The sequence below is a fragment of the Silene latifolia genome, chromosome 4 (genome assembly GCF_048544455.1).
Source record: "Silene latifolia isolate original U9 population chromosome 4, ASM4854445v1, whole genome shotgun sequence".
In the NCBI taxonomy this organism is placed as follows: Eukaryota; Viridiplantae; Streptophyta; class Magnoliopsida; order Caryophyllales; family Caryophyllaceae; genus Silene; species Silene latifolia.
The window spans coordinates 28357529-28374098 of NC_133529.1; the positions used below are offsets into that span (position 1 = coordinate 28357529).

At 35.2% G+C, this 16570-nt stretch overlaps 1 protein-coding gene and 1 long non-coding RNA gene across 2 annotated transcripts; both read left to right on the forward strand.

The window, feature by feature from the left end:
• The first annotated feature begins 5328 nt into the window (after positions 1 to 5328).
• Positions 5329 to 6069, forward strand: LOC141651294 (uncharacterized). Its single transcript, XM_074459013.1, has 2 exons — positions 5329 to 5773; positions 5888 to 6069. The coding sequence occupies exons 1-2, from the start codon at positions 5329 to 5331 to the stop codon at positions 6067 to 6069; spliced, it is 627 nt and encodes a 208-aa protein (XP_074315114.1).
• Positions 6070 to 11719: 5650 nt separating this feature from the next.
• On the forward strand, positions 11720 to 14602 carry LOC141652169 (uncharacterized). The gene is made up of 4 exons (XR_012547002.1): positions 11720 to 11914; positions 13037 to 13163; positions 13486 to 13586; positions 14406 to 14602. It is a non-coding gene; the product is annotated as an uncharacterized LOC141652169 (long non-coding RNA).
• The last annotated feature ends 1968 nt before the right edge of the window (positions 14603 to 16570 follow it).

Below are 16570 nucleotides of genomic sequence, written 5' to 3' on the forward strand. Positions count from 1 at the left end.
TAGGAAAGTGGTAGAGTGGAGTTGAATGGATGAAAAAGGAAATATGGTAGAGTGGAGTTGAATGGAGGAAGTATAACTTTAATGTTTTACGAGTATAACTTTAGTCGTAAATTGTATAACTTCAATGTTTTAGCGGTACAACTTTTGTATAACTTTTGGTTGGAGTAAAAGTTATTATAATGCATATTTTGACATTTCAAATATCGTCTTATTTTCATTTTTACAAATGTCGTTTCTTTAGAATTCGTCTTGTTTTTTTTATTTTTACAAATGTCGTTTTTTTAAAGTTATTATAAATTTTTCAGTTATGGGCAAAAGTTATACTTTTATAGACTAAAGTTATACAAAAATGAACCAAAGTTATACAAAAATGAACCAAAGTTATACAAAAATGGACTAAAGTTATACAAATATGGATTAAAGTTATACAAATATGGACTAAAGTTATACAAAAATTGGATTAAAGTTATACAAAAAGGGACCAAAGTTATACAAAAATGGACTAAAGTTATACAAATATGGATTAAAGTTATACAAATATGGACTAAAGTTATACAAATATGGACTAAAGTTATACAAAAATGAACCAAAGTTATACAAAAATTGGACCAAAGTTATACAAAAATGGACCAAAGTTATACAAATATGGACTAAAGTTATACAAATATGGACTAAAGTTATACAAAAATTGGACTAAAGTTATACAAAAATGAACCAAAGTTATACAAAAATGGACTAAAGTTATACAAATATGGATTAAAGTTATACAATTTTGTATAACTTTGGTTCATTTTTGTATAATTTTGGTTCATTTTTGTATAACTTTTGTCCAATTTTTTGTATAACTTTAGTCCAATTTTTGTATAACTTTAGTCTTTTTTTGTATAACTTTGGTCTATTTTTGTATAACTTTGGTTCATTTTTGTATAACCTTAGTCCAATTTTTTGTATAACTTTAGTCCAATTTTTGTATAACTTTAGTCTTTTTTTGTATAACTTTGGTCTATTTTTGTATAACTTTGGTTCATTTTTGTATAACTTTAGTCCAATTTTTTGTATAACTTTAGTCCAATTTTTGTATAACTTTAGTCCTTATTTGTATAACTTTGGTCTATTTTTGTATAACTTCAGTCCAAATTTGTGTAATTTTAGTCCAAAATTGTATAACTTTATTCCATAAGAGTACAATTTTGATCATTTTTGTATAACTTTAGTCCAAATTTGTATAACTTTAGTTCAAAATTGTATAACTTTAGTCGTAAATAGTGAACTTTTATATAAAACAAAAAACAAAAACAAAAACAAGTCAAAAATAAACCCTTAAAAAACAACTCTTAACTAAAAAACAAAAAAAAAATAGAAAAAACAAAAAACCAAAAACCAAAAACAATATATACAAAATCTGAAATAAATGATCACTGAAGTTGCACATAAGGGCATTGAAGTTGTACACAATGACCACTGAAATTGTACGAAATCTGAAATAACAAAAAAAATTATATATCGTGTGTATAACTTTAATACACGCAGTGTATAACTTTAATAGATAAGATGTATAACTTTAGTCATAAAAATTGTAACTTTAATGTTTCAAGGGTAAAACTTTAGTCGTAAATAGTGTAACTTTAATGTTTCAAGGGTATAACTTTAGTCATAAAATGTATAACTTTAATGTTTTAAGTGTATAACTTTAGTCGTAAATAGTATAACTTTTATAAAAACCAAATAAATATGAAAAATAAAAAACGACAATTCTAAAACCAATAGGTATTTAAAATAATATGAAAAATTTAAAACAAATCTAAAAATCTAAAAACTAGATCTAAATAAATAACAACATAATAAGTAAATAACAAAAAAAAAAAACCAACCCAACCCAACCCGAAATCTGAAATAAACCAAATAACAATAAAAAAAACCAAATAACAAAACCAAATTTAAATATCGTGTGTATAACTCTAATGCACGCAGTGTATAACTTTAATAGACAAGATGTATAACTTTAGTCCAAAAAATCAAATAACAATAACAACCAAATAAAAAAATAAAAAATAAAAACAAAAACAAAAAACAAAAACAAAACAAAAAACAAAGAACAAAAACAAAAATAAAACAAAAAACAAAGAACAAAAAAAAACAAAAACGCAGTACAAAAACAAAAAAACAAAGAACAAAACCAAAAAAAAAATGGAAGGAGGAGGAAGGAAGGAAGGACGGCGGAGGGAGTAGTGGCGGCAGGAGGTGCGGGAGAAGGAGGAAGGACGGCGGGAGGGTGGCGATGTCGGTGTTGGGGGTGCTGTTGATGTCGGTGGGGCTGGCGTTGGGGAGGGAGGGAGGAAGGAGGAGGAAGGAAGGACGGCGGGAGGGAGGAAGGAGGAGGAAGGAAGGACGGCGGTGGGGCTGGTGTTGCTGCTGGTGTTTAGGGTGTCGGGTTTAGGGTGTCGGGTTTTGGGTTGTGGAGGGCGAGAGTGAATGAGGCGCGATGGTGTCGGGGTGTGCGAGTCATTGAGGTGGTAGGTGGCCGTGGGGTTGTCGGGTGGCAGTGGGGTTGTCGGCTGGCCGTGGGGTTGTCGGCAGGAGGAAGGACGGAGGGGATATTGGTGGTGTTTTGTTTTTGTTTGGTTTTTTTTTGTATGGTTTTTTTTTGGGTTTATGAAATGAGAAGAAGTGAGAGAGAGAAGGAGTGTGGCTGTGATAATGAGAGGAGAGGAATGATTAATGAGGGGAATAATTGAGTTGAGGAGGAAATTAGAGTAATAAGCATTTTGTTTAGTGAGATTAGTTTGTAGCCTTTCATTTTGATTGAATCTCATCCCTCCATCCACTATATCCAAAGGCTTCTATTAAGACTTAGGGACTCATTATATATGAGGGCCTTATATGAGTCCATTTTTGAAATAATGGTCAAAAATAAAATATTTGTCGTTTTGGGTCGGTTTTGAAAATATTTGTCAAAATGTTGTCCACGTAGGCTCGGGATTTATAAACCTGAAACACGCCACTACTAATGGCGTGTTTTGTGAAGGAAACACGCCATTAGTAGTGGCGTGTCTTTACAACAATTTTTTTCCTCAACTGACTAAACTTTAAAAAAAAAAAAAAAAAATTACATAAGACACGCCATTAGGGGTGGCGTGTTTCCCCTCCGAAACCCGCCATTCCCAATGGCGTGTTTGTTTTAGTCCATTTTTAATGAGGTTTCTTTCTGTACTCATTATAAACACGTCATTGGTAGTGACGTGTTTTAGGTCCAGAAATCCAGGAGCCTACGTTGACACCATTTTGACAAATATTTTCAAAACCGACCCAAAACGACAAATATTTTATTTTTGACCATTATTTCAAAAGTGGATTATATATATATATATATATATATATATATATATATATATATATATATATATATATATATATATATATATATATATATATATATATATATATATATATATATATATATATATATATATATATATATATATATATATATATATATATATATATATATATATATATATATATAAGCTGAGTTGAATATTTGTGGATGCGACACGTGTCAACCCAGCATTAAATACATGTATTAAATACATCTGAATATTAAATATAAACATAATAAATAATACATAAATCTCAGCAAATTGTTAATTAGAGTTCAATAAATGTATTATAAAATTACATATAACAATTACGGTGATTTGATTTTATATTTATATAAAAAAAAATTGATAAAAATTCTAAAATGTAAATCATTACCTTTATTGCGAAAATTCCATTAGATTGAGTACACTTTTCATTATATTTATTGAAATATTTTGATATGTATAGATGATTAAAATGAGTGTCTCACAATGCATTATATTTACTTAAAGAAAAACAATTTGAGAAATTTATAATACTTAGACTATTAAATCCTTCAACAAAAATATATTTGGAAGAAACATTATGTTTATTAAAAACAAAACTTAAAGATAACTACTAAGAGATAAGTTTTTATGATATGATGATGAAAAAATTATATTGGACAAATTAAATACATATGAGATTTAAAAAGTTTTAAATAATGTGTACATTTATATACACAAATTGTTGTATAAGACGGTCTCTTAGCATGAGACCAGCCCATTAATATAAAAAGCTCAATATATATGTATACTCTCACATAAAAATCAAATAAACCAACTCTATTCCCACGATTGTAGCATGAGACGGCCTCTTGTTAGTTGCCCTCTTTGGCTCTTACTACGCCATCATCTCAGCCATTGATACCACCAAAGTCTAGCTTTAGACTATGCTGATTACGCCCATAAAAAACGTAACTATTCCGCACAAATGTTTATCTCAAGGTTAAGAATTTCTTATTTAAAAAATCCAGTTTTCAAACTAAAATTCGTAGTTATTATATAAAATCTTTAAAAGATAAAAATTAAGCAATATTCTAAACTAGAAACAAATAAAACACAATATAAAAACTTACACAAACTTAACTTTTCTTCATAGTTATAACTTATATGTGAAGTTTTCAAGTTTAAATTGGGAGTTTCGAAGTTACAAATTTAGATGCTTCATAAATCCGTTAAAATGATGATTTCACCGTGTAGTAGAGACTTAAGGGGTGTTTGGTTGGGAGGTTTGGAATGGAATGGAATGGATTCTACCCATTCTAGTGTTTGGTTGGGGTATTTTGGAATGGAGTTAGAATCTTGATGGATTCTCATTCCACCCCAACTCCTTGGAATCCCATACCCACCTCCTCCCCATGGATTCAAACTCCATTCCTTCATGTTTATTTTTCTAATGAACCAAACATGTTTTGGAAGGTATGGAATTGGAACCCCATACTCCCATGGTTTCTCATTCCAATCAATTCCATTCCTAAGTAGTGAACCAAACGACCCCTTAAAGTAATTTGAAACCCATTGTTATTAACTTAAAAGTCAAAGTTGTTAACATAAAAACATGAGTGAGAATTGAAGTTAAAATTGTGAAGTATTGAATTTTAATTTTAAAATCAAATATTCATAGTTGAATTGAAATGAAAGCCATAATATTTAATTTGAAAACTCATTAGTTTTAAATTTGATTACACGAGTAATCAAGTTACAAGTAATAGTTATCAAACCTGGGTGTTAGCAAATCATCATCACCATTCACCATGTATTAGGGCCGGTGGATTAGCTTTGTATTCTCGGCCCATATTATGTATAAATACGCTATTGATTAATGAGAATATCATCACACATGAATTACACAATTATATTGTTTAACATGGTATCAGACTTAGGTTACGTTCCTTTCTCTCAACCCTAAATTTACCCCATCTCCGCCACCATGAAGATTATCTCTTCATCCGCTGCCATGGCCGGTGACGATGATAACCCTCCACCACAAAAAATCGACCCTCTTTCACCCTATTCTCTCGCCAGTCAAGAAGGTCCTGGCCAATCCATCACTCACGTAAAACTCCAAAGCGACAATTATGATGAATGGAGTCGTTCAATGCGTCGATCTTTGAAATCAAGACGCAAGTTCGGTTTTTGCGATGGGTCGATTACAAAACCTACTGACGAATTTTTACTTGGGCAATGGGAGGTTGTGCACTGTACCGTGGTTCAATGGATCCTAAACTCGATTGATCCTTCGATCCGGGACAGCGTGTCCGATCCTGAAGATGCCCAGGTTTTATGGTCCGACTTGGCTGATCAATACGCCGTTGTTGATGGAGCCAAGATTCATAATTTAAAAACTCAATTACACGAGTGCCGACAGACGAAAGGTATGTTCGTTACTACTTATTATGGACACTTGAAAACCCTTTGGGATGCTATCGCTGCGTAGGAACCGCCATTTAAATGTAACACGGTTGGCTGTGATTGTGGCGTTACTAAAGCCGCTCTTGCTAGACAAGATTCGGAGCGGCTTCATCGATTTCTTATGGGTCTCGACAAGTCCCTTTACGGTCCTATTCAAAACCATCAGTTGGCTATTGATCCGTTGCCAACTCTTAGCCGTGTATATCACGCGGTCATTCAAGAAGAACGCCTCCTCGTTGGTCCCATCATCCTTTGTTGAAGAGGCGCGTTATGGCCTTCGCGATTAAAGCGCACGGCCGACACCCCTTTTTTTTTGTCACTCTGCGGTACCACGGATTGGCGCGCCCTACGTGATCTTTGAGCGTCGGAAAAAAATGAAGATAATGTGCTCTTTTTGTCTTGCTCCGGGTCATGCGTGCCCAATTGCTATATTAAGTCCCAAAAATTTCGGTGGTGGGGCGTCGTCACGGACAGTTGATTGAGGTGAAAGCTCGAAGGGAGAAATTTGCCTCGCGTAATTCAGGGAACTCGGGGCGTATTAATTTTGTTGGTGGTTCGGGTTCGGTTCCATCTTCGTCTTAAGACCGTCTAAGTGGTATGTCTCCTACTTGGATTATTGACACAGGTGCCTCCCATTACGTAACCGGTGACGAATCGTGGTTAGCTGACTCACATCCTATTCCACCTTTTCCGGTTACTCTTCCCAATGGACAGAGTGTATCGGCCAATTTGGCCGGCACAGTTTGCTTAACTGAATTCCTTGTTTTACGCGATGTGTTATTTGTGCCTAGTCTTGCTTGTAATCTTTTGTCTGTATCTCAACTGGTAGCTGCGACAGATTATGTTATCAGTTTTACTAACACCTCTTGTCATATTCAGGACCGTTTTTTGAGGACGAGGATTGGAGTCGGTGAGCTACGGGACGGATTGTATCTGCTGCGTGCGGTGGTTAAACCAACAATACATCGGGTTAGCATTGATTCTTTTGATTTGTGGCATCGAAGACTTGACCACCCATCCAATAAAGTAGTTAAATTATTACCTTGTGTTAGTGATTTGCATTCTATTCCAGACAGTATTTGTGATATTTGCCATGAAGCAAAACATAGTCGTAGCAGTTTTGATTCGAATACTAATAAAGCTTCTGCGATTTTTGAGTTAATACATTGTGATTTATGAGGTCCCTATCGCTCTCCCTCTTCATGTGGTGCAAAGTATTTTTTAACTATTGTGGATGATTACTCTCGCACTGTTTGGGTTTATTTGCTCATTAGTAAAACTGAAGTAACCGATATGTTCTTAAATTTCTTTGCTATGGTTAAAACTCAATTCTCGGCCGTAGTAAAGTGTGTACAATCCGACAATGGGACCGAATTTTTCCGAATGGCTGACTTTTTTCGCAAACATGGGATTTTATTCCGTACTTCTTGTGTCGGTACTCCTCAACAGAATGGGCGGGTCGAACGGAAACATCGTCATATCTTGAATGCTGCTAGAGCTTTGAAGTTTCAAGCTTATTTACCCATCTCTTTTTGGGGTGAATGTATTTTGACTGCGGCCTATTTGATTAACCGTACCCCTTGATAAGTAGCATTTTAGTTGTATTTTACCCCGCATTTATACCTTATTCCAACTCGATTTTGTGTGCTTAAATGTCTAAAAAGCTCATTTAATTACTAATTTATAATAATTAGTCGTATTGGTTACATTTAATATTTAGTCGTATTGTTATTATAATATTAGTATTATTACTATTATTTTATTAATATATTAATTTAATGCGTAGGTGAGATGGGATAAATAAGAAGGAACGAGGAGTAAGACGATTCAACAAGCAAAGCGGGTCAAGATGGACGGAATCAAGTAATATGTGATGCAATGGAGCAAAATTAGACAAAGTCAAACTCAAGCTTGACCATGTGAATCACCATATGCATCCACCGTCATCACCTTACTTCTACATCATCACTACCATTTCTACTCATCACCATTACCGTCATTTCCCAACCACATATAATCCCTTCATCCATTTCAATCAATAACAACAAAAAAATGCAACCATTCACCACCATTTTCATACACTTTCCACAAACACCACTTCATATGCATCATCACCTCGACATTCACCATCACCAATCCGCAACACCACCATAGCTGAAACCCGACACCATTCAAATCGTCATCAGTCATCAGTCATCAGTCATCAGTCATCACCATTCTTGATTTTCGCCATCTTTATTCATTGTCTTGCCTTAAAAACCATGATTAGTGAGTAGTATCCTTACTAGGGTGCGATTAGACCCTAACATGAGTAATTTATCTAATTGAGTTCATTAAATTGGTTGTTGAGGAGGGGTTGTTGGGTTTAAACAAAGGAATTGGATTGTTGTGTCTATTTGGGAGTAATTGTCGGTTTTGGCCCTTGTCCACCAACGGGAGTTGGTTAGGTTGAGATTGATTATATTAACCCTTTTGGTCGTGTGCCGACTTGGGTTGAGCCCGGGAGGGAGAACCCAAGTGGGGTGCCTTTGTTTTTCGGTTTGAAGTTCACCTTCGGGAGAAGGGTAGGGATGACCGGGAGTTTATCGCGGGCTTAAGCCCTTGATCTTGATGAGAGGTGAGCGGAGTGGGCCCACTTTGGTGAGCCTTGAGTCTTGAGTCGGGGGAAATCGAGTCATGAGCCCGGAAGGGAGTTGATTCGGTATCACTAGTGTCCCACCATGAGCCCGGGAGGGAGTTGGTGGGCGAATTAGAGGCGTCTCCACCCAATACACTTCCCCCTTGACAACTAGTTGAAGGAACTCATGATTTATTACGAATGTCGGTGGTTTAGTCGCTCCCTAGGCTTTAATTAACTTGAGTAAATCGTATTTGATAGCTTGCTTTCTCATTCTATAGTTTAATTAGTTTAATTTATTTCTTGTTATTTAGTTTAGACCTTTATATAATCATTCATCCTTATTTTCTCCGACTTAGCTAAACATAAGAATTTAGACAATTAGTAATCACCCTTGCTCCTTGTGGTTCGACCTCGACTACCCTACTACATTAGTTGAGTTATTTGTTTGATCGGGGGAGTGCGACAAACCCCGCTATCAAAAATGGCGCCGTTGCCGGGGAGCATTGGCATGATATTAGTTGTTTTGTTCTAGTTTAGACTAAGTCTTAGTTGCTTTGCACACCTTGGTGTGCCGTTTGTCTTGCTAACTCTCTCCTTCAAGTGTGTTAGTTTATTGCATGAGAAGATTGAGTTTGAAATCAACAAGTCAATGAAGTTTCTTTCTATGAGCGACTCTTGTTGTAGAGTGGATGTATTGGAAGTTGATATGAAAGGAGATTTGAATGAAGATGGTTTGAGGGAAAGTGAGTTTGAACCTCAAATTATGAAGGAAATTGAATTGTATTTGAACTCCCCAAAATCACTACTTGATGTTGGGTCTTGGTTAGATGACTCTTCAAATGATTCTTGGGAAGCTCAAGTTGATGCCTTAGAAGTGGCGCTTAACGGAGGTAGAATGGAGTATACTAAGAGTTGTGAGGAAGATAAACTTGGCCCTCCCATATGGGACACTTATGAAGCCTCCTTGCAAAATGATAAGTGTGGGGAGGGAAGTTATGAAGAGCTTGGTTCCCCTATTTGGGATGTTTATGATAATGAGGAAGACTCCCTTCTACCACCTCCTTTCAAAGTCATTGAAGAAGAAGTGCTTGTCAATGACAAGTGTGAGGAAAAAGAAAAAAGTTGGGAAATGGAGGTTGATGAATTCGAAATTGCCATTCTTGGAGAGTTGAGAATCCATGACAAGAACTACGACCTTGGTAGTTTTGACAATAGTTTGGAAGAAATTGAGACTCTTCTCTTTGGAAATGGTTCGATTCACATGGAGAGTCAAATTGAATGTGATATGCACGGTAGCAATTTGAACCTCAAAGATGAGAAGTTGACTCTTCCACCTCCTATTCTCCACCACTCTCCTTGTCTTGATGGCCATGAGGAGGCTTCCTCATTTTATGAGGTTTTTGGGATACCGATCCCTTCACATCCTAGCTACTTCTTCAAGAAGAAGGGTCAAAGGCATCAAAAGGGCCCAAAAAATGGTGCAAAGAAGAGTAAAAGGAAGAATGACAAGAAGTGTTGGAGAAGAGGTCGGGTGAGGATTACAATGGCATGGCACTACTTGTGTCAATTTGAGGCTTTCGCTAGAACCTTTGACCAACTCCTCCGTGCCTTGAGTGAAATGGATCATGCTACTTGGAGTTTCAAACAACAAAATTTTGCATGAGAGGTTTGGTGGAGTCCCTCAATAACCACTAAATTGTATTTATTCCCTTCCCTTACTTATACTTTACTTGCATTTTAATTTCATTATATAAAAACCATAAAAATTTGAAAAATTTAAAAACACCAAAAACATGTTATTTATTTTATTGCACCTTTCTTTCAAAAAAAATCCAAAAAAAAAATGAATATTTCTAAAATACAAAAACATGTTCTTAATTTTGAAAATATTTGAAAAACACAAAAATATGTTCTTTAATTTCTCATTCTCTCCCTATACTTTGCTCCATTGAGGACAATGTAAATTTCAAGTGTGGGGAGGGAAATATCCACTTTGTGCATATTGTTTATAATTGTATATATTTGTTTGTTAATTTAAGAAAAATACAAAATGCCTAAAAATTGAAAAAATTGAAAAATTTCAAAAAAAATTGCATTGTTTATATTATATATATTGCATTTGTTCTAACCATTTTGATAGGCAACACATGAATCATCGGAGAAGACGCTTGGTAAAATTCTTCCAATCATTTCTCCTTTATCCTTCCTTTTCTTTTTGTATATATAAGCATGGAGGAGGACGGGATTTGTGATGTGGGTGTTCCTTTTGGGAACCGTTTTGGATATGCGTGTGTTGTTGATGTGTTGTTAGGACTATAACTTGTATGCATTTAGATTAGACATGTATATATGTGTTCACTCTTGCATTCACGTAGTTTGTTCATATGTTTAGTTGCATTTCATACACGTTGCATCTCGTATGTAAATAGTTGCATAGATGGTCTAAATGTGGAGGGTATATGTCGTTAATGATGATAATTGTTTTGCCCGTGTCATTTCCCTCTTGATAGCTCGTGCCTTTTGACGTCACATGTTAGGGTTTTTGCTTGCAAAAACCCGGAAGTCTAACTTAACAACCAAGTTGCGACCACCTTGTGAGACCGTTTTAGGCCCGAGACTTGACCTTAGACCGACATAGCTACTAAAATGTGAGGATAGAGCCTCCATATGGCCGGTCCATCAAACCGGACCCATTTAGGTCATGTGAGTAGTCCTCCTTACGTGGTATGTCATGTCAAAACGCATAAGTATGGTGCTCATTCCTTACCGTAGAAGTGTCGGTGAGCATATTGAGACAATTTTGTTCAAATAAAGTAACCTCACAATAGCCATATAAGCTTTTGTTCTACCCTTGAGTCAATTGTTTCCTTTTGTTAACCCATTTTGAGCCTAACCTTATCATTTCTATTGCCAACAAATTAACTACATCCCATAAACAACTCACCTTGGTTGAGTAGTTCGTCATTGTGGTTCTTTTGTGGAGTATATTTGGGTTGAAATTTTGACTCTCCTTGAGGTGTATGATCTTAATGCCACATGAGTGAAATGCAACTTTGGCTACTTTTGTCTACACTACTAGAATTTATGGAAAAGAAACCATTGAAAAGTAACCAATAATTGTTCAACATGGTCTCTTTGGTGAAAAACACCTATCTTGATAGGTGAATGGTGTCTTATGTATGATAGGGGTCCACAAAAAAAAAACCAAAGAAACCATTCTAAATAAATAAACGATCTCTTGAAAAAAAAAGTTAAAAAAAAATTACAAAAAGGATATTTGTATTATTTATATAACTGTTATATCCCAAAACCCAATTTTCTCGTCATATACTTCTTCAAAAGTTCAGCCGGTCTCGCACTTCTTCCCGCTTTCACTTGCCAACCACCGCCACATACCACGCAGGGTCGTCGTCAACCACTCTCCTCACCGCCATTCATCCACTCGTTGTCATACCTCAGGCTTTCAGCCTCATTTCGTTCAGTTGTAAGAGTTTTTCCCCTAAATCTCAATTTTATTTATAACAAAATTAGGGTTTACTCCTCCAATTGTATGTTTTTCGAATTAATTTTTTGATGATGTTACTTAAATTCTCAATTAATCTTACCCTAGTTTAGTATTTGATAATAAATTTCATTTTCATTTTTATCCTAGTTTTTGATTTTTTGTTTCCTCATTAATTTGAAGAGTTTGGTAATGTATTTGTTTGGGCATGAATCTTGTATTTCAGAGTAAGCCTTTTATGAATCCGTAGTTTTCCATTATTATAAGATGGATGAACTAGGTAACAATTAGGATTGCAACTGAATTTGGGTTACTTTGTTTAGTTGGGAAAGAAAGAACGTGTCGGATTATTGGGTTGGCTTCCAAAGAGCTGTGACCTCTAGTGATATTACAACGCCGGCTTGTTTGACATGACCAAATTAAAGGTATTGTGTATCTATTTGCAGCCTAACAATTTTCTCAATAGAAACTACTTGCAGTTTCATTGTTTTGTATCGATGATGTCCAATGTCGAATTATATGATTCGGATACACATAAGTGGTAAATATGCCCATTAAGTTTGTACAATTGTAAATGCAAACTCCTTCAATTTTAGTTGCGAGCCTATTTGAATTATAATGTAGGCTGGCTATTGTTTAATTAACGATTGCAAGTAGAGGGCCGATATTTCTAAAGTGCTTTTGCTACTGTTTTCGTAATCTTTAATGCAAAGGCAGTACAATTTCCTAGTAAAAAAAAGACTTTACAGTCCTCCATACTATCTTATAAGATATCCTTAAGACTAAATTTTAGTTTTTATGTTCTCTTTAACTTTGGTCTATTGATTTCTAGCTAGCTATATGACTGAATTTCATTTTCTCTGCACATACTTGTTGTATTAGAGTTTAATCCGAGACTTGTTGCGGTGGTATTTGCTATTTTTTTTATTTTTTAACATTCGATCTCGACAAGGAATTATTTTTAGATGATTGGGGCATTATTCTGCATCAATAATAATTGTCACTACCATTATTGTTTCGCTTTTTGGGTAGTTTTATGGCCATAATGAAAAAGGCGTAATACATTTCGAGTAATTTTGGTCCATGTGGATTGTTTTATTGCAGGTTAGGTGTGTATGAGATCGGGTTATCATGGGATTCACCAAGTTCAGCCTAACTATGGCCACAACATATCAATTAAGAATCGGCTTGTTCTCTTCGGGCCTAAATTGTTTCTAACGTTCTGAACCAGGTACCATTTACAACTTCATTTACTACTCGGCTCATGCCAATTTTCCATGTCTACCTGATCTTGTGAAATTAACACAACCTACTTGTCCACAATAATAGAACCTACTTATCCACAATATGCTAATGACTGATTGTCAGATGGTCTAGTATTTTTACATATTTGCTCTTCTGTCATAGTGATTTTTGTGAATAATAATAATGACTAAATGATCTTTATTTCCAATTAATATGCCCCAAGTTGACTGAAGTTGTAGCTACCATCTATCTATTAAGCAAACGAATTTTTTTTAATAATATACGATTATCTTATCTATTATGTGCAGGAACTTTTCTAAGAGCTTACCATGAGAACTAATAGCATCAATGTCATTCATTGGCTGTTGCTTTCAAAGATTCATTGAAATAGGCGAGTTATCCAGGGCAGGTATATCTCTACTTTATATGGCTTATGAGTTGCATATAGTTAAGGACTCTGCCATTGGTTTGTTGTTCTTGTGTGCAATTTTGCCGGCTTCCAAATGAATTTATAGATCTGTCTCAGTGATCAGTCTTTGTCTCAGTGATCAGTCTTTGGGAACTGGAATTTGTAGTTGGACTCATGCTTAGTTTAAAAAAGCGCACCTTGGATGAGGCACAAACCAAAACGCCTCCGTGCGTTTTAGTTGCGCCTTTTAGACAAGAGTCACCATCGCCTTATGCTTTGTGCCTCATCGCCTCTGCCCCTTAGCGACTCGGTGCGCTTTGCCCATTTTCAAACGAAGGATTCATGAAACAGTGACGGACCTTGAAAGAAAACGGGGCCAGGGTTTAAACCTCCTATGTCATATGTGAGCTACCACTGAACTGAATGGGGTGTTTGTGATGAGGTTCTATAGGATTTATCAAGTTAAGCACAAGTGCACAACTATGGCCGCATCATGTCATTTAAGAAATCAGGTTCCTGGTGGAACGGAAATTGTCTCTAAACTAGCTATCAAGTACTGACTTAGGTTAGGCCAATTCGCCATGCCTAATATGCTCTTTTTTGCACAAGGGTAAATGATGAATTTGCTAAATTGTGGGTTCTATTCTTCATACTTTATGAATTTATTGTTGAACTATAATGTGTAGGAGGGAGCAAAGTCTCCTAGTTAATGCTTAATCTGTTGTTTGGGCTTTGACCCTTTGATTATGCTCTTCGTGAATTTTCTAAACCAGCTATTAGTAATGTTTCTTAGTTGATATGAACAATATTTTTTTGTAGGTTAGGAAAATGTGGATTACATTTGGTCTCAAACGAAAGGAGGTAGAGGAGGATGAAGATGGAACCGAAGTTGATCAATGAGAGTTAGATTTTTTTATGTAATTTGTTAAGAAAATATTGTCATCTTTTTTGTATTTGTTGCACAAAATATTATTTTCTTCAAGTGATTGTAAAATCGGTACACTTTATTTTATATATATGGTTTCTTTTTAAATTAGGATGGTATGTCTTTTTTGTTGCATGGAACACGAGTATGCGCACAATCGACTCATTATGGCACTAATTTGTAATGTAACAGTGCACTATGTCAGGCGAAAAAAATATTAATAAAAAAATTAAAGAGACCATACTTCTCTAATCCTTGGTTTCAGGAAAGAAACCATCTATCTTTGTTGTTTGGTTTGTAATTTTGAGTTAAGAAACCATTTTTTTGACTTTAATGGTCTCTTTTTTAGTTGACAAAGAAACCATTTATCTATGAGGGATGTTTTCTAACTTTTATTCAAATAAACCATTTTTATTTACATGGTCTCTTGCCCTAAGAGACCTTTGACCTTGAGACCATCTCTATATTGATTTCTTAGGTCAATTTCCAATGGTCTCTTTGGCATTTTTTCTAGTAGTGCTAATAAGAGGTGAACAAGTCGTAGAAAAATGTAAGAAAGAAAATCAAATAGAAAAAGAAAAAAAAATGAAGAAAAGAAAAACAAATAGAAAAAAAAAATGAAAAATGAAAAACAAAAAGAAAAGAATGTATATTTTTGTCTCAAATAAAGGGTTGGTAATTTGCAAATTGAGTTTGTTTTGAAGAATATTGAATAATTTTTGAAAATGACAATCTTGTCATATTTTGTGAAGGAATTCATTTGCATTGGTTGAGTTTAGTGAATTGGTTTGATGTGGCGACTACTCGATCTTTAGCTTCACATTTCCTAAAAATGGTGCTTGCACCAACCCCTTTTCACCGAACCCAAGCCCCATTACAACCCGATTGTCTCTTGTATGTGCATCATGTAACATTTCTCTTGCGGATATTGGATATAGTACCATATTAGATTGCGGGCATGCTTCGCAAGTCGAGTTAGGAGAGTGATTTTGGCTACTTTTGTCACAAAAATCACCCCGTTCTTTCATTTGAGTGACTAGTGAAACCCGTGAGAGTCGGTCTTTGGTCTCCTTTTGGTCAAGGGTTTGATGTGGAGTCGAATCTTGCGTGTGTCGTGTCATTCTTGGGAGTATAGCGAAGTACTTCCCCTTTCCCGCCTAGAATTTGTTTCTTTGGCATCCCGTGTTGTCAATGTTGGTTACTTGAGCTATAATTAGGGAGTCGACACCTTGGTAAGACCCGGAGACGACATCCTCCACTTATGACTCTCTTTGTTCGGTTTTTGGAAGAAAAACGGCCGCTTAGATGAGGAAAGCGGTTTGACTTTTTGTAGATGCATCTTATGTGCTATTTTGTGCTTAAATGTCGGATGTATCGAAAATTTTCCGCAAGCCCCCACTTGCCTTGCATAGGAATGCATACCTCATTGTATTTCAATGTGAGTTGAAGGGACGGAGAAGGCCCGTTAATTGCCTCTCATCGGATATTAGTAGTTTAGTTAGTCATTTTGTATTAAGGGTCTTAGTTTAATAAATGAGCTTACTCGAGGACGAGTAAGGTTTAAGTGTGGGGAGATTTGATAAGTAGCATTTTAGTTGTATTTTACCCCGCATTTATACCTTATTCCAACTCGATTTTGTGTGCTTAAATGTCTAAAAAGCTCATTTAATTACTAATTTATAATAATTAGTCGTATTGGTTACATTTAATATTTAGTCGTATTGTTATTATAATATTAGTATTATTACTATTATTTTATTAATATATTGATTTAATGCGTAGGTGAGATGGGATAAATAAGAAGGAACGAGGAGTAAGACGATTCAACAAGCAAAGCGGGTCAAGATGGACGGAATCAAGTAATATGTGATGCAATGGAGCAAAATTAGACAAAGTCAAACTCAAGCTTGACCATGTGAATCACCATATGCATCCACCGTCATCACCTTACTTCTACATCATCACTACCATTTCTACTCATCACCATTACCGTCATTTCCCAACCACCTATAATCCCTTCATCCATTTCAATCAATAACAACAAAAAAATGCAACCATT